This window comes from Oncorhynchus tshawytscha, unplaced genomic scaffold (assembly GCF_018296145.1).
Source record: "Oncorhynchus tshawytscha isolate Ot180627B unplaced genomic scaffold, Otsh_v2.0 Un_scaffold_6295_pilon_pilon, whole genome shotgun sequence".
NCBI classification, from domain to species: Eukaryota; Metazoa; Chordata; class Actinopteri; order Salmoniformes; family Salmonidae; genus Oncorhynchus; species Oncorhynchus tshawytscha.
In genome coordinates, this window is record NW_024609803.1 from 479,077 (window position 1) to 500,208 (window position 21,132).

At 44.2% G+C, this 21,132-nt stretch overlaps 1 protein-coding gene across 2 annotated transcripts in view; it reads left to right on the top strand.

The window, feature by feature from the left end:
* The first annotated feature begins 432 nt into the window (after positions 1-432).
* Positions 433-21,132, top strand: part of nrsn1 (neurensin 1) — a 50,547-nt gene continuing 29,847 nt past the window's right edge. Inside the window, exons 1-3 of one of the 2 annotated variants that reach the window (XM_042318338.1) lie at positions 433-529; positions 4,379-4,649; positions 5,548-5,887. In XM_042318338.1, the coding sequence (XP_042174272.1) occupies positions 4,464-4,649; positions 5,548-5,887 (526 nt within the window). In that variant the 5' untranslated portion in view covers positions 433-529; positions 4,379-4,463. Of the gene's footprint in view, positions 530-4,378; positions 4,650-5,547; positions 6,531-21,132 lie in introns of those variants that run through there. The other variant, XM_024407836.2, reaches the window with a different exon arrangement.

Genomic DNA, 21,132 nt, shown 5'->3' on the forward strand with positions numbered 1-21,132 from the left:
ATGGGGAAAGAATATGGTTTTGGGATAAATGGCGAAAATTAGGTCTGAGGTTAAGACAGGCTTAGAACATCTTATAAATTCGATGAGGTAATATCAGTCAACTAACATGACCTTTATGAATTATGAAGCCTATATGTAGTTTATATGTTGTTGTTTTTTGTATTACATAAAAGGTTAAAAATTCACAAAAACTGACGAAAACTGTGTCACTGAACAAAACATATCAGATCTCCTACGCCTGTGTTTACCACATACCTTAGTTTCAGCGTTTATAAAAATTAAAAATTAAACTTATTTCCCATAGACTTTGTCCAACGAACCATGGCGGAGTTAGTTCCTACAAAAATGACGCCATCATACTGTTAGCCTCTATTGGGCAAGTCGACAAGACATGGATCTAACGCCTGCGCAGAAGCCAGCGTGAGTCTGAATCATCGATAGGGCGACTGTCGGAGCTAAGAATCTAGAGTGATGGGACCTGAGTGAAGGAACAGCCGCGAGTGATCACTCTCCAAGCCGGTTATGACAGGTACATTTCAGCCTTCTATGCATTCGGATATTCGCTTTAACGGTTTTTTAAAAACGGGTTTATAGTGGAAACGACTGTACTGGGCTATCTGATGTGGATTACATAATAGTGGTGGAAATATGATTGGCTGTATGGCTTTTCAACATCTGGAAGTAACCTTTAAAATGAGAAAATGTCTTGATCTACTGTCTCAACATTGAGGGTGTGATTAACTGTCGAGTTATGTATTTATGTTTGAAAGAACTAGACAGAAGACGTGTTGTCAGACTCAGATCAATAGTGTTTGTAGTTTTGTAAATAGACAGTTGACTTCCCAATCTCAACTTTATTTAGCCTATAGCATGCGCCTGGTGTGGCTTAGAATCCAGAGCAAATCCGTTTACTTTGACGATAACAGCTTGTAGCCTAATCGATTACATGGTTTGATGCTATTATCTTAGATAAAAGATGTCTCAAGGGGACTGTGAAAGCAAGACGAAGGAAGGACGTGTGTGTCAGAGCAGTATGGCGTCATGTCTTACGTCTCTGCCTCCTTGGGTAGAGCGGATTCACATTCAGCACCATGGACAGCGATATCTCTCTCTCTCTCTCTCTCGCTCTGTCGTCGCAGTCATTGAGCTATAAAAGAAGGTCGCATTTTGCCGGGTTACTTTCCTTCCTGTTTCGGTTTAAATGTTAATTATTTGAGATTCTAGAATGTGTTGGGTTCCAATCGGTGAGAGAACATGATCAAAACAAGATCAGGTGTTTTGACCACTGGCATTCACGTGACCTTATAATTGGTATGACAGAGGTTATTATATCGGCTACGTTTTGTCGTTTCTGCTGTGTTTGTCTACTTGACAACTAGGTTTGTGTTTACATTGAATATTACTCATCAACGCATTGGATTGGAACAAATGACGCTGTGGGCTCTTCAGAGACATATTTATTATGTATGACAGAGATTGTCAAGGAGTACACAAACTATACATATTGCATATCTCATTATTAGCATTTTGCATAATACTAAATGCTGAATATTTAAAGTCATTATTTTGCCATATGCACATTCGATTTTATTTGACCTCTATTTTAAAGACCAAGGTCTCTTTCACAGATAAGCCCTGCTTACACATCATTTACAAAATACAAAAAATACAACTACATCCTTCAACACTGACTACATGTAGACAACAGAAGAGTTACTCATTCAGAGAGAGTCTACATAACATCCTTCAACACTGACTACATGTAGACAACAGAAGTGTTATTAATTCAGAGATAGTCTACATAACATCCTTCAACACTGACTACATGTAGACAACAGAAGTGTTATTAATTCAGAGAGAGTCTACATAACATCCTTCAACACTGACTACATGTAGACAACAGAAGAGTTACTCATTCAGAGAGAGTCTACATAACATCCTTCAACACTGACTACATGTAGACAACAGAAGAGTTACTCATTCAGAGAGAGTCTACATAACATCCTTCAACACTGACTACATGTAGACAACAGAAGTGTTATTAATTCAGAGAGAGTCTACATAACATCCTTCAACACTGACTACATGTAGACAACAGAAGTGTTATTAATTCAGAGAGAGTCTACATAACATCCTTCAACACTGACTACATGTAGACAACAGAAGTGTTATTAATTCAGAGAGAGTCTACATAACATCCTTCAACACTGACTACATGTAGACAACAGAAGTGTTATTAATTCAGAGAGAGTCTACATAACATCCTTCAACACTGACTACATGTAGACAACAGAAGTGTTATTAATTCAGAGAGAGTCTACATAACATCCTTCAACACTGACTACATATAGACAACAGAAGTGTTATTAATTCAGAGAGAGTCTACATAACATCCTTCAACACTGACTACATGTAGACAACAGAAGTGTTATTCATTCAGTCTACATAACATCCAGCAGGTAGCAGACAGCAGGTAGAAGTTACTAGGCAGCAGATAGAAAGTAATAGGCAGCAGGCAGCAGGAAGCAGGTAGCAGGCAGCAGGCAGCAGGTAGCAGGTAGCAGATAGAAGGTAATAGGCAGCAGGTAGCAGGCAGCAGATAGCAGGTAATAGGCAGCAGATAGAAGGCAGCAGGCAGCAGATAGCAGGTAGAAACACAACCTAATATCCCTGAACAGGTAGAAGGCAGCATGCAGCATGTCGCAGGCAGAAACGCAACTTAATAACCTGAACAAGTAGCAGGTAGCAGGTAGAAACACAACCTAATAACCTGAACAAGTAGCAGGTAGCAGGTAGAAACACAACCTAATATCCTGAACAGGTAGAAGGTAGAAACACAACCTAATATCCTGAACAGATAGCAGGTAGCATGTAGCAGGCAGCATGTAACAGGCAGAAACACAACCTAATATCCTGAACAAGTAGCAGGTAGAAGGTAGAAACACAATCTAATATCCTGAACAGGTAGCAGACAGAAACACAACCTGATATCCTGAACAGGTAGCAGACAGAAACACAACCTGATATCCTGAACAGGTAGCATGTAGCATGTAGCAGGCAGAAATACAACCTAAAATCCTCAACAGATAGCAGGTAGAAACACAACCCAATATCCTGAACAGGTAGCAGGCAGCAGGCAGAAACACAACCTGATAACCTGAACAGGTAACAGGCAAAAATACAACCCAATATCCTGAACAGGTAGCAGGTAGCATGTAGCAGGCAGAAACGCAACCTAATAACCTGAACAAGTAGCGGATAGCAGGTAGCATGTAGCAGGCAGCATGTAGCAGGCAGAAACACAACCTAATAACCTGAACATGTAGCAGGTAGAAACACAACCTGATAACCTGAACAGGTAACAGGCAAAAATACAACCCAATATCCTGAACAGGTAGCAGGTAGCATGTAGCAGGCAGAAACACAACCTAATAACCTGAACATGTAGCAGGTAGAAACACAACCTGATAACCTGAACAGGTAGAAGGTAGAAACACAACCTAATATCCTGAACAGGTTGCAGGTAGCAGGTAGAAACACACCTGATATCCTGAACAGGTAGAAGGTAGCAGGTAGCAACACAACCTGATATCCTCAACAGGTAGCAGGTAGCAGGTAGCAACACAACCTAATATCCTGAACAGGTAGAAGGTAGCAGGTAGCAGGTAGAAACCCAACCTAATATCCTGAACAGGTAGCAGGTAGCAGGTAGAAACCCAACCTAATATCCTGAACAGGTAGAAGGCAGCAATACAACCTGATATCCTCAACAGGTAGCAGGTAGCAGCACAACATAATATCCTGAACAGGTAGAAGGTAGCAGGTAGCAGGTAGAAACCCAACCTAATATCCTGAACAGGTAGAAGGCAGCAATACAACCTGATATCCTGAACAGGTAGCAGGTAGCAACACAACCTAATATCCTGAACAGGTTGCAGGTAGGAGGTAGAAACACAACCTAATATCCTGAACAGGTAGCAGGCAGCAACACAACCTGATATCCTGAACATATAGCAGGTAGCAGGTAGCAGGTAGAAGAAACACAACCTAATATCCTGAACAGGTAGCAGATAGCAGGCAGCAACAAAACCTAATATCCTGAACAGGTAGCAGGCAGCAACACAACCTGATATCCTGAACAGGTAACAGGTTGCAGGTAGAAGGCAGCAACACAACCTGATATCCTGAACAGGAACAGATGGGTGATTCAAAATGGGAGCAACACTGTGGCTGATCATTCAGCATTGTAGCTCTCTCCATAATAAAACTGTTTATGTGTGTGTGTGTGTGTGTGTGTGTGTGTGTGTGTGTGTGTGTGTGTGTGTGTGTGTGTGTGTGTGTGTGTGTGTGTGTGTGTGTGTGTGTGTGTTGTGTGCAGGGAGTGGCACCCGGTGTGTGTGAGGTTAGTGTGGTGCTCTCTCTCTCTCTCTCTCTCTAGACAGAGCTGAGGTGGAAGGGTCAGGATGGCTTCCGCCTGTGCTGAGATCTGTGGGTCAGACTACGCTGAACAGACGCAGCATGACCAGAGATACGGCGTCAGATCATACCTCCACCAGTTCTACGAGGAGTGTACTGCCTCCATCTGGGAACGCGACGAAGATTTTCAGATTCAGAGATCGCCTAGTCGGTGGAGCTCTGTCCTCTGGAAGGTATGATATATGAGAGAAGAGATATTGGGAGGGTATTGGGTCAAGGTGCTGTAAACATCCTGACATGGTCTGGGTAGTGTATTGTGCCAGGTTACTGTAAACATCTGCCTATTCAGGTCTGTCTAGCGTTAGGAACCCTGATCATATCTCTCCCTCCCCCAGGTCTGTCTAGCGTTAGGAACCCTGATCCTGTCTCTCCCTCCCCCAGGTTTGTCTAGCGTTAGGAACCCTGATCCTGTCTCTCCCTCCCCCAGGTCTGTCTAGCGTTAGGAACCCTGATCCTGTCTCTCCCTCCCCCAGGTCTGTCTAGTGTTAGGAACCCTGATCCTGTCTCTCCCTCCCCCAGGTCTGTCTAGTGTTAGGAACCCTGATCCTGTCTCTCCCTCCCCCAGGTCTGTCTAGTGTTAGGAACCCTGATCCTGTCTCTCCCTCCCCCAGGTCTGTCTAGTGTTAGGAACCCTGATCCTGTCTCTCCCTCCCCCAGGTCTGTCTAGTGTTAGGAACCCTGATCCTGTCTCTCCCTCCCCCAGGTCTGTCTAGTGTTAGGAACCCTGATCCTGTCTCTCCCTCCCCCAGGTCTGTCTAGTGTTAGGAACCCTGATCATATCTCTCCCTCCCCCAGGTCTGTCTAGTGTTAGGAACCCTGATCCTGTCTCTCCCTCCCCCAGGTCTGTCTAGTGTTAGGAACCCTGATCCTGTCTCTCCCTCCCCCAGGTCTGTCTAGCGTTAGGAACCCTGATCCTGTCTCTCCCTCCCCCAGGTCTGTCTAGTGTTAGGAACCCTGATCCTGTCTCTCCCTCCCCCAGGTCTGTCTAGTGTTAGGAACCCTGATCCTGTCTCTCCCTCCCCCAGGTCTGTCTAGTGTTAGGAACCCTGATCCTGTCTCTCCCTCCCCCAGGTCTGTCTAGCGTTAGGAACCCTGATTCTGGTGACAGGCCTCATCGTCCTACTGGTGGGCTACGCCACCCCGACTAAGATCGAAGCGTTCGGGGAAGACGAGCTCCTCTTCGTGGACGGCCATGCCGTCCTCTTCAACCGAGCCTTGGACGTGTGCAAGCTGACGGGCGCCGTTCTGTTCTGCGTGGGCGGCGGCCTTATGGCCGTAGGTCTCCTCCTCTCGGCCTTCTCTAAGAGCTACTCCAAGGAGGAGCTGTACCTGCAACAGAAGTTTAAGGAGAGGCTGGTTGATATCCAGAATACGGTCCATCCCGTCACCAGAGCCCCTACTCCGGGGGAGAGTAAGATCCCTGTCACCCTGTCTAAAGTGCAAAGTGTCCAGCCCAACTCAGAGACATAACAGTTGTTAATGTAATAGTGAGAGGTAGATTATCAGTGGTGTTCATGTGTCCTTGTTCCTAACCCTTCTAAAGGTCAGCTTATGTCATCTTAGTACTACTCCTTACAAACCCTGTGTTTCCAGCACTTACACTCAGGGCTGCAGGAGGAATCACACAGCTCCTGTCATGTAACGTTGTGTAATTAAGGCTGCAGGAGGAATCACACAGCTCCTGTCATGTAACGCTGTGTAATTAAGGCTGCAGGAGGATTCACACAGCTCCTGTCATGTAAATCTACTGGCTGGGTTACAATCATGTACCTAGACCAAGAAACTAACAGACTCACTGTATAGAGCAGTGGGTCTCACCCTGGGGTACTTATCCTATCCACAGGGGTACTTATCCTATCCACAGGGGTACTTATCCTATCCACAGGGGTACTTATCCTATCCACAGGGGTACTTATCCTATCTACATGGGGTACTTATCCTATCCACAGGGGTACTTATCCTATCTACATGGGGTACTTATCCTATCCACATGGGGTACTTATCCTATCCACAGGGGTACTTATCCTATCCACATGGGGTACTTATCCTATCCACAGGGGGGGTACTTATCCTATCCACAGGGGTACTTATCCTATCCACAGGGGTACTTATCCTATCCACAGGGGGGGTACTTATCCTATCCACAGGGGTACTTATCCTATCCACAGGGGTACTTATCCTATCCACAGGGGTACTTATCCTATCCACATGGGGTACTTATCCTATCCACACAGGGGTACTTATCCTATCCACAGGGGTACTTATCCTATCCACAGGGGGGTACTTATCCTATCCACAGGGGTACTTATCCTATCCACAGGGGTACTTATCCTATCCACAGGGGTACTTATCCTATCCACAGGGGTACTTATCCTATCCACAGGGGTACTTATCCTATCCACAGGGGTACTTATCCTATCCACAGGGGTACTTATCCACATATCCACAGGGGTACTTATCCTATCCACAGGGGTACTTATCCTATCCACAGGGGTACTTATCCTATCCACACAGGGGTACTTATTATACTTATCCCACAGGGGTACTTATCCTATCCTATCCACAGGGGTACTTATCCTATCCACAGGGGTACTTATCCTATCCACAGGGGTACTTATCCTATCCACAGGGGTACTTATCCTATCCACAGGGGTACTTATCCTATCCACAGGGGTACTTATCCTATCCACATGGGGTACTTATCCTATCCACAGGGGTACTTATCCTATCCACAGGGGTACTTATCCTATCCACAGGGGTACTTATCCTATCCACAGGGGTACTTATCCTATCCACATGGGGTACTTATCCTATCCACAGGGGTACTTATCCTATCCACATGGGGTACTTATCCTATCCACATGGGGTACTTATCCTATCCACAGGGGTACTTATCCTATCCACAGGGGTACTTATCCTATCCACATGGGGTACTTATCCTATCCACATGGGGTACTTATCCTATCCACAGGGGTACTTATCCTATCCACAGGGGTACTTATCCTATCCACAGGGGTACTTATCCTATCTACGTGGGGTACTTATCCTATCCACAGGGGTACTTATCCTATCTACATGGGGTACTTATCCTATCCACAGGGGTACTTATCCTATCCACATGGGGAACTTATCCTATCCACATGGGGTACTTATCCTATCCACATGGGGAACTTATCCTATCCACATGGGTTACTTATCCTATCCACATGGGTTACTTATCCTATCCACAGGGGGAACTTATCCTTTCCACAGGGGTACTTATCCTATCCACAGGGATTACTTATCCTATCCACAGGGGGTTCTTGGGGAGACTCATCAGAACGTAGGCCTACTGGTCAAATGAGGGGGTACTTCTGGGAAGACTCATCAGAACGTAGGCCTACTGGTCAAATGAGGGGGTACTTCTGGGAAGACTCATCAGAACGTAGGCCTACTGGTCAAATGAGGGGGTACTTCTGGGAAGACTCATCAGAACGTAGGCCTACTGGTCAAATGGGGGGTACTTCTGGGGAGACTCATCAGAACGTAGGCCTACTGGTCAAATGAGGGGGTACTTCTGGGGATGGGACTCATCAGGGGAACGTAGGCCTACTGGTCAAATGAGGGGGTACTTCTGGGGAGACTCATCAGAACGTAGGCCTACTGGTCAAATGAGGGGGTACTTCTGGGAAGACTCATCAGAACGTAGGCCTACTGGTCAAATGAGGGGTACTTCTGGGAAGACTCATCAGAACGTAGGCCTACTGGTCAAATGAGGGGGTACTTCTGGGAAGACTCATCAGAATGTAGGCCTACTGGTCAAATGAGGGGGTACTTCTGGGGAGACTCATCAGAACGTAGGCCTACTGGTCAAATGAGGGGGCACTTCTGGGGAGACTCATCAGAACGTAGGCCTACTGGTCAAATGAGGGGGCACTTCTGGGGAGTCTCATCAGAACGTAGGCCTACTGGTCAAATGAGGGGGTACTTCTGGGGAGACTCATCAGAACGTAGGCCTACTGGTCAAATGAGGGGGTACTTCTGGGGAGACTCATCAGAACGTAGGCCTACTGGTCAAATGAGGGGGGTACTTCTTGGGAGTCTCATCAGAACGTAGGCCTACTGGTCAAATGAGGGGGTACTTCTGGGGTAACTCATCAGAACGTAGACCTACTGGTCAAATGAGGGGGCACTTCTGGGGCACAGTAAACAAAAAGGTAGCTAACCGCTAATATAGAGGACATGTTTTGAGTGGATCAGACATTAAGAACAGCTGCTCTTTCCATGACATAGACTGACCAGGTGAATCCAGGTGAAAGATATGGTCCCTTACTGATGCCAGTTGTTAAATCCTCTTCAATCAGTGTAGATGAAGGGGAGGAAACAGGTTAAAGAAGGATTTTTAAGCCTTGATGTAATTGAGACATGGATTGTGTATGTGTGCCATTCAGAGGGTGAATGGGCAAGACAAAAGATTTAAGTGCCTTTAAACGGGGGTATGGTAGTGGGTGCCAGGCGCACCAGTTTCAGTGTGTCAAGAACTGCAATGCTGCTGGGTTTTCACGCTCAACTGTATCAAGAATGGTCCACCACCCAAAAGGACATCCAGCCAACTTGACACAACTGTGGGAAGCATTGGAGTTAACAAGGGCCAGCATCCCTGTGGAAGGCTTTCAACACCTTGTGGAGTCAGTGAGCCCAGACGAATTGAGGCTGTCTTGCAACTCAATATTAGGAAGGTGTTCTTAATGTTTTGTCTCCACTAACGGCTAGAGGTAATCACACAGCTCCTTTGATGTAACTCTTTATCAGTGACAGTCAGTCACTGTCTAGCGTAGGTTTTCCACCTTGACTGGATTTATGAGTGTCATCTTCAGCAATGAAGAATTGAAAGAATGGAGTACCCCTTTTCCCCCAAAAATATCTATATTGAGCCTAAGCAATTGCTGCCGACTGTTGTTCTATAATTGCTGTGGTGTAACTAACAGCTGTGGTGTAACTAACAACAGCTGTGGTATAACTAACAGCTGTGGTGTAACTAACAGCTGTGGTGTAACTAACAGCAGCTGTGGTGTAACTAACAGCAGCTGTGGTGTAACTAACAGTAGCTGTGGTGTAACTAACAGCTGTGGTGTAACTAACAACAGCTGTGGTATAACTAACAGCAGCTGTGGTGTAACTAACAGCTGTGGTGTAACTAACAGCAGCTGTGGTGTAACTAGCAGTAGCTGTGGTGTAACTAACAGCTGTGGTGTAACTAACAGCAGCTGTGGTGTAACTAACAGCAGCTGTGGTGTAACTAACAGTAGCTGTGGTGTAACTAACAGCTGTGGTGTAACTAACAACAGCTGTGGTATAACTAACAGCAGCTGTGGTGTAACTAACAGCTGTGGTGTAACTAACAGCAGCTGTGGTGTAACTAACAGTAGCTGTGGTGTAACTAACAGCAGCTGTGGTGTAACTAACAGTAGCTGTGGTGTAACTAACAGTAGCTGTGGTATAACTAACAGCTGTGGTATAACTAACAGCAGCTGTGGTATAACTAACAGCAGCTGTGGTATAACTAACAGCAGCTGTGGTGTAACTAACAGCAGCTGTGGTATAACTAACAGCAGCTGTGGTGTAACTAACAGCAGCTGTGGTATAACTAACAGCAGCTGTGGTGTAACTAACAGCAGCTGTGGTGTAACTAACAGCAGCTGTGGTGTAACTAACAGCAGCTGTGGTATAACTACACAGCTGTGGTATAACTAACAGCAGCTGTGGTGTATAATAACAGCACTAACAGCAGCTGTGGTATAACTAACAGCAGCTGTGGTGTAACTAACAGCTGTGGTGTAACTAACAGCAGCTGTGGTGTAACTAACAGCAGCTGTGGTGTAACTAACAGCAGCTGTGGTGTAACTAACAGCAGCTGTGGTGTAACTAACAGCTGTGGTGTAACTAACAGCAGCTGTGGTGTAACTAACAGCAGCTGTGGTGTAACTAACAGCAGCTGTGGTGTAACTAACAGCAGCTGTGGTGTAACTAACAGCAGCTGTGGTGTAACTAACAGCAGCTGTGGTGTAACTAACAGCAGCTGTGGTGTAACTAACAGCAGCTGTGGTGTAACTAACAGCAGCTGTGGTGTAACTAACAGCAGCTGTGGTATAACTAACAGCAGCTGTGGTGTAACTAACAGCAGCTGTGGTGTAACTAACAGCAGCTGTGGTGTAACTAGTCACAGCTGTGGTGTAACTAACAGCAGCTGTGGTGTAACTAACAGCAGCTGTGGTGTAACTAACAGCAGCTGTGGTGTAACTAACAGCAGCTGTGGTAACTAAGCTAACAGCAGCTGTGGTGTAACTAACAGCAGCTGTGGTGTAACTAACAGCAGCTGTGGTGTAACTAACAGCAGCTGTGGTGTAACTAACAGCAGCTGTGGTGTAACTAACAGCAGCTGTGGTGTAACTAACAGCAGCTGTGGTGTAACTAACAGCAGCTGTGGTGTAACTAACAGCAGCTAACAGCAGCTGTGGTGTAACTAACAGCAGCTGTGGTGTAACTAACAGCAGCTGTGGTGTAACTAACAGCAGCTGTGGTGTAACTAACAGCAGCTGTGGTGTAACTAACAGCAGCTGTGGTGTAACTAACAGCAGCTGTGGTGTAACTAACAGCAGCTGTGGTATAACTAACAGCAGCTGTGGTATAACTAACAGCAGCTGTGGTATAACTAACAGCAGCTGTGGTGTAACTAACAGCAGCTGTGGTGTAACTAACAGCAGCTGTGGTATAACTAACAGCAGCTGTGGTATAACTAACAGCAGCTGTGGAATAACTAACAGCTGTGGTGTAACTAACAGGAGCTGTGGTATAACTAACAGCTGTGGTATAACTAACAGTAGCTGTGGTATAACTAACAGCTGTGGTATAACTAACAGCAGCTGTGGTGTAACTAACAGCAGCTGTGGTATAACTAACAGCAGCTGTGATGTAACTAACAGCAGCTGTGGTGTAACTAACAGCTGTGGTGTAACTAACAGCTGTGGTATAACTAACAGCAGCTGTGGTGTAACTAACAGCAGCTGTGGTGTAACTAACAGCAGCTGTGGTATAACTAACAGCAGCTGTGGTATAACTAACAGCAGCTGTGGTATAACTAACAGCAGCTGTGGTATAACTAACAGCAGCTGTGGTGTAACTAACAGCAGCTGTGGTGTAACTAACAGCAGCTGTGGTATAACTAACAGCAGCTGTGGTATAACTAACAGCAGCTGTGGTATAACTAACAGCAGCTGTGGTGTAACTAACAGCAGCTGTGGTATAACTAACAGCAGCTGTGGTATAACTAACAGCAGCTGTGGTATAACTAACAGCAGCTGTGGTGTAACTAACAGCAGCTGTGGTATAACTAACAGCAGCTGTGGTATAACTAACAGCAGCTGTGGTGTAACTAACAGCAGCTGTGGTATAACTAACAGCAGCTGTGGTGTATAACTAACAGCAGCTGTGGTGTAACTAACAGCAGCTGTGGTGTAACTAACAGCAGCTGTGGTGTAACTAACAGCTGTGGTATAACTAACAGCAGCTGTGGTATAACTAACAGTAGCTGTGGTATAACTAACAGCAGCTGTGGTGTAACTAACAGCTGTGGTGTAACTAACAGCTGTGGTGTAACTAACAGCTGTGGTGTAACTAACAGCTGTGGTGTAACTAACAGCTGTGGTGTAACTAACAGCAGCTGTGGTGTAACTAGCCTGTGATTTGATGTTCATTTCCTACTCAGTTCAAAGTACCACAGCTCATTGTAACAGCGGACAGGAAGTGCACAGAGGACAGGAAGTGCACAGAGGGAGAAAAAGCCTTTAACACAGAGGATTTGTGTTCCACAGTGGTGCAATAACAACGGGGATTGCTACTGTAGTTGTGTTGTTGTTTTATTTACATACAAATAAACAACAAACTGAATCCTCCTCAGTTCCTAGATGAGGTAGAAGATACACAGGTTTAATCTAACAGTTGAAACGTCTCTAAAGGATAAATATTATATTTAAATTCTGCTCTGTCACTACCTCACTTGGTTTCAAACCCCTATGTCATGTTGTTGTAAATCACAACATAGAATCTATAGACAGTTGTTATAAATCACAACATAGAATCTATAGACAGTTGTTATAAATCACAACATAGAATCTATAGACAGTTGTTATAAATCACAACATAGAATCTATAGACAGTTGGCTTTAAACCCCTATGTCATGTTGTTATAAATCACAACATAGAATCTATAGACAGTTGGCTTTAAACCCCTATGTCATGTTGTTATAAATCACAACATAGAATCTATAGACAGTTGATATAAATCACAACATAGAATCTATAGACAGTTGTTATAAATCACAACATAGAATCTATAGACAGTTGGCTTTAAACCCCTATGTCATGTTGTTATAAATCACAACATAGAATCTATAGACAGTTGGCTTTAAACCCCTATGTCATGTTGTTATAAATCACAACATAGAATCTATAGACAGTTGTTATAAATCACAACATAGAATCTATAGACAGTTGGCTTTAAACCCCTATGTCATGTTGTTATAAATCACAACATAGAATCTATAGACAGTTGTTATAAATCACAACATAGAATCTATAGACAGTTGGCTTTAAACCCCTATGTCATGTTGTTATAAATCACAACATAGAATCTATAGACAGTTGTTATAAATCACAACATAGAATCTATAGACAGTTGGCTTTAAACTCCTATGTCATGTTGTTATAAATCACAACATAGAATCTATAGACAGTTGTTATAAATCACAACATAGAATCTATAGACAGTTGGCTTTAAACCCCTATGTCAGTTATAAACAGTTGTTATAAATCACATAGAACTATAGTTATGTCATGTTGTTATAAATCTATAGACAGTTGGCTTTAAACTCCTATGTCATGTTGTTATAAATCACAACATAGAATCTATAGACAGTTGTTATAAATCACAACATAGAATCTATAGACAGTTGTTATAAATCACAACATAGAATCTATAGACAGTTGGCACTAAACCCCTATGTCATGTTGTTATAAATCACAACATAGAATCTATAGACACACGGCAGGGTGATAAAGACACTGGGCTGCTGAGGACATCAGATGCACCAGACACTGGACATACATCACATTACTCTAGACTACTGTTCTGTCAGTTCAGACACAACGGAGCTCTAGTTATTCCCGTAGCAGGGATAGAATGGAGACTAAAAGCTGCTACGTTTTGTTTGTAGGAGCAACCCCAGGTGATCTGGGACATAACAAGTTGATAGAGCTGAAGATTCTGTGTTGCAGTTTTCTTTAACCTTTTGGATCAATTTCTCTTCAAATGAATATATCAGCTTCGATTTTCATGTTTGTGAAAAAAACAAGTATCATAGTGTGTGATCTGGTGAACTGACCTTTCACATTCAAACTGACCCCTGACCCCTGACCCCTGTGAGAGATGACATCATCCAAACTCGTCCTGTACTAGACGCAAAACACAGACCAGGTGTGAGAACACAGACAAACAAAGAGATAGCTTTGTAGCTAACGACGACACCTCACCTGGAGCACTGGAGGCTGGTGGGAGCGGGAGATATCGGAGGACGGGCTCACATTGTTAACAGCTGGAATGGGATAAAACGGAGCGGTATGAAAACGCGTGACGACTGAGCCTGTCAATTTAACTACATCTCCACCCACCAGCCTCCACTGACCCGTAACCAAGGTAACCAACATGTCCATCTATAGAAGACAAGTCATCGGGGTGTGAGGTAAAGCTACAATACAAAACCAATGAGAATAACATCACTAGCTAACTAAAGATACATGTAACAGTGATTATGCCAGTCACTTCTGAGTGGTCAGTCGGGCTTGATGTTTCCATATAGTGCCATGTTGTGAATACATTTATAATTACATGTTAATGGAGTAAATTGAAAACCTGTATTTAAAATTAAAAAAAAAAAACTGTTCCAAAATATTACAGATGAGTAGTTGTGTTAAAGCTAAGGGCATATTTGTTCTCAAATGGATTCTACCGGGTCAGAGAAAGAAGGAACGAGCAAAGATAACTCTGTCCTATATATTACATGTCTATTTTTCATATAACATAATAAATACAACTTGGAATTATCAGCAGCTTACTCCTGGTGACGATTCTGTTTTTCTGATCAACTGTCTCATCTCTGTCCGCCATTTTATGTCCTTAAGCTCTTTATCATCGTAATATATAGTTATTGTCTTATACAGAACATCTGCTATTATCAACATCCTGTAAAGACACAGGAAGAGGACTTCTGAAGGGAAGTAGAGACATGACCTTGTTATTTCTAGCAGCTTGAAGAGGAGCGAGGGAGAGAGAGAGGCGTGAGGGAGAGAGAGGCGCGAGGGAGAGAGAGGCTGGTGGGAGAGAGAGAGGCTGGTGGGAGAGAGAGGCGCGAGGGAGAGAGAGAGGCTGGTGGGAGAGAGAGGCGCGAGTGAGAGAGAGGCACGAGGGAGAGAGAGGCGCGAGAGAGAGAGAGAGGCGCGAGAGAGAGGCGCGAGAGAGAGAGGCGCGAGGGAGAGAGAGGCGCGAGGGAGAGAGAGGCTGGTGGGAGAGAGAGGCGCGAGGGAGAGAGAGGCGCGAGTGAGAGAGAGGCACGAGGGGAGAGAGGCGAGAGAGAGAGAGAGAGGCGCGAGGGGAGAGAGAGGGCGCGAGAGAGAGAGAGGCGTGAGGGAGAGAGAGGCGCGAGGGAGAGAGAGGCTGGTGGGAGAGAGAGGCGCGAGGGAGAGAGAGGCGCGAGGGAGAGAGAGGCTGGTGGGAGAGAGAGGCGTGAGGGAGAGAGAGGCGCGAGGGAGAGAGAGGCGTGAGGGAGAGAGAGGCGCGAGGAGAGAGATGCTGGTGGGAGAGAGAGGCGCGAGGGAGAGAGAGGCGCGAGTGAGAGAGAGGCACGAGGGAGAGAGAGGCGCGAGAGAGAGAGAGAGGCGCGAGGGAGAGAGAGGCGCGAGAGAGAGAGGCGCGAGAGAGAGAGGCGCGCAAGAGAGAGAGGCGCGCGAGAGAGAGAGGCGCGAGGGAGAGAGAGGCGCGCGAGAGAGAGAGGCGTGAGGGAGAGAGAGGCGCGGGGGAGAGAGAGGCTGGTGGGAGAGAGAGGCGCGAGGGAGAGAGAGGCGCGAGGGAGAGAGAGCGAGGGAGAGAGAGGCTGGTGGGAGAGAGGCGCGAGGGAGAGAGAGGCGCGAGTGAGAGAGAGGCACGAGGGAGAGAGAGGCGCGAGAGAGAGAGAGAGGCGCGAGGGAGAGAGGCGCGCGAGAGAGAGAGGCGCGAGGGATAGAGACAGAGGCTATAAACGGTGCTCCTAGAAATAGAACTCGAGGACTCTCACAGCGTTTGATGACTCACCAGGTTAATGGTTTCTCTAGGCTGTGTGTGACTCTCTCTGTCTCATTCCCAACCTATGCGACTGCAGATAGGATGGGAGAGGAGGGGCTGCTGCAAACTGTCTCTTATGGTAATCAATCCACGAGGATTCAAAAGCACATTTTAGACATTTTATTTTTCAGGTGTTGGGTCATGTAACTCATTACACAGACCTTCCATCCATACCATCATATAATAACTCATGTCGTGTCTTTGGCTATGCCGGATTAAGTGATATGACATGCTATTCTATCAAATAATGTCTCTGTAATTAATATTACCTGATTGAGCTAATCATGTAAATGTCATTAACTAGAGAGTCGGGGCACCACGAAATAATATTTATAGAGCTGTTATCTTCCGAATAAACTCTTAAAGACCTGGTACTCTTTTACCTCAATAGCAGTCAATATTTAATCGTCACCTTATTCAGTCTCATCTGAAAGTTGTAAATTCTTGGTTATCTTCACGAAACAAGTTGAATCAGCAATACAAAATGTGATTCAATTATTTATTTACCTAAATAATCACACAGAATTCCATCTACACAGAATGGATCATACATGTATTACAAATGATGTCATAAAGGAAAAGGTCCCTAGCGGACGGAACATGTATGACGGCTGGTTACACAAAGAAAGGGGGTTAGGTTTTGAATGAAAGAGCGGGAAGACTGAGGAACACAAAGGTTTTGTCTCTATCGGGCCGGGCCGTAGGCAGCGATTCTCGTAAATACAGTATCTATGCATTCTAAATAACCGCCCATTTGAAAAAGGAAAATGCAATAAATATTTACTCTGAGCTGCGCTTTGGTAGATTGTTCGTAGATAGAGGCCGAGTTGTCTGTCATGGATCTCTTGTGGTAGAACGGATACTTGGTAGTACCGTCGTCGTGTGGTAGAACGGATACTTGGTAGTACCGTCGTCGTGTGGTAGAACGGATACTTGGTAGTACCGTCGTGGTGTGGTAGAACGGATACTTGGTAGTACCGTCGTGGTGTGGTAGAACGGATACTTGGTAGTACCGTCGTCGTGTGGTAGAACGGATACTTGGTAGTACCGTCGTCGTGTGGTAGAACGGATACTTGGTAGTACCGTCGTGGTGTGGTAGAACGGGTACGTCGTCCGTCCTTTCATAGCCCACGCTAACTCAATAGGCAAGGAGGTATCACTTCTTTAGTGAATAAGAGTTCATAGTTCATACCAAGTTGCCATACTTTAAGCTCATGCTATATACTAACTGGTATAGTCAAAATTCATCCTTTCGGCGTGTCGATCGTCATCTTCTCGTTTAAATTCGATGCTAATTTCGTTAGGTTATTATCTTAGCCCTTTCAACGTGGGGACAGTCGTCCTCTCATCCTTGGAACACAAAGTTGGATTTTCGTCAACGGGTTTATATCGTGGTGAAGAGAAGGTGTTTTATAGTTTACAACCAAAGTCTGTTCACTTGGGCGGGGCCTCTGAGTGAGCAGAGTTTACAACCAATGTCTGTTCACTTGGGCGGGGCCTCTGAGTGAGCAGAGTTTACAACCAATGTCTGTTCACATGGGCGGGGCCTCTGAGTGAGCAGAGTTTACAACCAATGTCTGTTCACATGGGCGGGGCCTCTGAGTGAGCAGAGTTTACAACCAATGTCTGTTCACTTGGGCGGGGCCTCTGAGTGAGCAGAGTTTACTCTTATGACAAACCGTTCTCTCATTAAGAAGCTAAAATTACATTTCATCTTTTCACAAATAGTTTCATATTTAAACATTTAAATTGCACAACAATTCCATGTGAATCTGATAACTAGAATGTGTAGATTTTCCAAGATACAGTTTATGTCATGCTATCATTAGTAGTAATGTCTCAGACAACAACTGATCTGACATCATATTCATTAAGTCCCAACGCATATTTTCAACTGGTTGGATTACCGAAATATGGTTCCGTTTCCCACCTTTTTGATGTCACCAGACTCTCTCTCTCTCTCTCTATGTTAACAAAGGGCTTTCCAAGAGTCAACTCTATAAAGTAGAGAGAGAGAAAAGGGGAAATGTATTTAATGGAGGTCATAAACCTCCCCAGCAGGCCAACGTCATGACACTCATTACACAGACCTTCAAACCAAATCAAATCAAATCAAATGTATTTATATAGCCCTTCTTACATCAGCTGATATCTCAAAGTGCTGTACAGAAACTCTAAAACCCCCAAACAGCAAGCAATGCAGGTGTAGAAGCACGGTGGGTAGGAAAAACTCCCTAGAAAGGCCAAAACCTAGGAAGAAACCTAGAGAGGAACCAGGCTATGTGGGGTGGCCAGTCCTCTTCTGGCTGTGCTGGGTGGAGATTACAACAGAACATGGCCAAGATGTTGAAATGTTCATAAATGACCAGCATGGTCCAATAATAATAAGGCAGAACAGTTGAAACTGGAGCAGCAGCACGGTCAGGTGGACTGAGGACAGGAAGGAGTCATCATGTCAGGTAGTCCTGGGGCATGGTCCTAGGGCTCAGGTCCTCCGAGAGAGAGAAAGAAAGAGAGAATTAGAGAGAGCATATGTGGGGTGGCCAGTCCTCTTCTGGCTGTGCCGGGTGGAGATTACAACAGAACATGGCCAAGATGTTCAAATGTTCATCAATGACCAGCATGGTCGAATAATAATAAGGCAGAACAGTTGAAACCGGAGCAGCAGCACGGCCAGGTGGACTGGGGACAGCAAGGAGTCATCATGTCAGGTAGTCCTGGGGCATGGTCCTAGGGCTCAGGTCCTCAGAGAGAGAGAAAGAAAGAGAGAAGGAGAGACTTAGAGAACGCACACTTAGATTCACACAGGACACCGAATAGGACAGGAGAAGTACTCCAGATATAACAAACTGACCCTAGCCCCCCGACACATAAACTACTGCAGCATAAATACACAAAACCATAACATCATGTAATAACTCATCACAGACCTTCCATCCATAACATCATGTAATAACTCATCACAGACCTTCCATCCTCTAATATCAGGTAATAACTCATCACAGACCTTCCATCCATAACATCATGTAATAACTCATCACAGACCTTCCATTCATAACATCATGTAATAACTCATTACAGACCTTCCATCCTCTAATATCAGGTAATAACTCATTACAGACCTTCCATCCTCTAATATCAGGTAATAACTCATCACAGACCTTCCATCCTCTAATATCAGGTAATAACTCATTACAGACCTTCCATCCTCTAATATCAGGTAATAACTCATCACAGACCTTCCATTCATAACATCATGTAATAACTCATTACAGACCTTCCATTCATAACATCAACATTTATTCATAAATTCATACCACACAACCCCACCAGAGCTACTCTTCAAAGCTGTGGCATACAGCTCATCCCTAATGTAGGCCGACGTTCCTCCCTGACAGGTCAACGTCCCTGACATCACAGAGAGACATACAGCTCATCCATAATGTAGGTCAACGTCCCTGACATCACAGAGAGACATACAGCTCATCCATAATGTAGGTCAACGTCCCTGACATCACAGAGAGACATACAGCTCATCCATAATGTAGGTCAACGTCCCTGACATCACAGAGACATACAGCTCATCCATAATGTAGGTCAACGTCCCTGACATCACAGAGAGACATACAGCTCATCCATAATGTAGGTCTACGTCCCTGACATCACAGAGAGACATGCAGCTCATCCATAATGTAGGCCGACGTTCCTCACTGACATCACAGAGAGACATACAGCTCATCCCTAATGTAGGTCAACGTCCCTAACATCACAGAGAGACATGCAGCTCATCCATAATGTAGGCCGACGTTCCTCCCTGACATCACAGAGAGACATACAGCTCATCCATAATGTAGGTCTACGTCCCTGACATCACAGAGAGACACACAGCTCATCCATAATGTAGGTCTACGTCCCTGACATCACAGAGAGACATACAGCTCATCCATAATGTAGGTCAACGTCCCTTTTTTTATTTCAGCATTACATTACATTAATACATTATTACATCATTACATTATTACAGCATTACACTATTACAGAGTTACATTATTACAGCATTACACTATTACAGAGTTACATTATTACAGCATTACACTATTACAGAGTTACATTATTACAGCATTACTTTATTACAGCATTACATTATTACAGCATTACACTATCACAGCATTACACTATCACAGCATTACACTATCACAGCATTACACTATCACAGCATTACACTATCACAGCATTACACTATCACAGCATTACACTATTACAGCATTACATTATTACATCATTACATTATTACATCATTACAGCATTACACTATCACAGCATTACACTATCACAGCATTACACTATTACAGCATTACATTATTACATCATTACATTATTACATCATTACAGCATTACACTATCACAGCATTACACTATCACAGCATTACACTATCACAGCATTACACTATCACAGCATTACATTATTACATCATTACATTATTACATCATTACAGCATTACACTATCACAGCATTACACTATCACAGCATTACACTATTACAGCATTACACTATCACAGCATTACATTATTACAGCATTACATTATTACATCATTACATTATTACATCATTACAGCATTACATTATTACAGCATTACATTAGTACAGCATTACATTATTACAGCAATACATTATTACAGCAATACATTATTACAGCAATACATTACTACAGCATTACATTATTACAGCATTACATTATTACAGCTGTTAGAGGAATTCAATTCCTATCTGTTCATTAACCAATTCAATTATAACAAAGCAAAACATTCTGTTTCTAAGAATTTGTAAGGTTCTTATTTGCATAAAATAGACAAAGATCAGTTCCAATATTAATCAATAGCGTTTATTCCCGAGAGCTCTGGTCATAATCCCATGTACATTTGTTTATGTACCTCACATTTCATCACAAATGTAACCCCCTCCTCTCAGATACAATGGCAATATAGTTCACAAGCCTTCTCACATTGTCTGCCACCTGTTAAACAATCTACCACTAGCCCAAGGTCTCTCCCCTCCCTGGGTAGAGACAGGATGTCCTGTAAGGAACACAGTATTCCAGCCGGTCTGACGATAGCTCCATTCGTTTCTAACAAGGAACAGAAAGTCCTTGTTCTATTTCTTGAATAAATCTACACACATTATATTCAGTGTTATGATTATAATAAGATTCATACATTCATACAGTAACAGAGTAGTATTCTGTTTA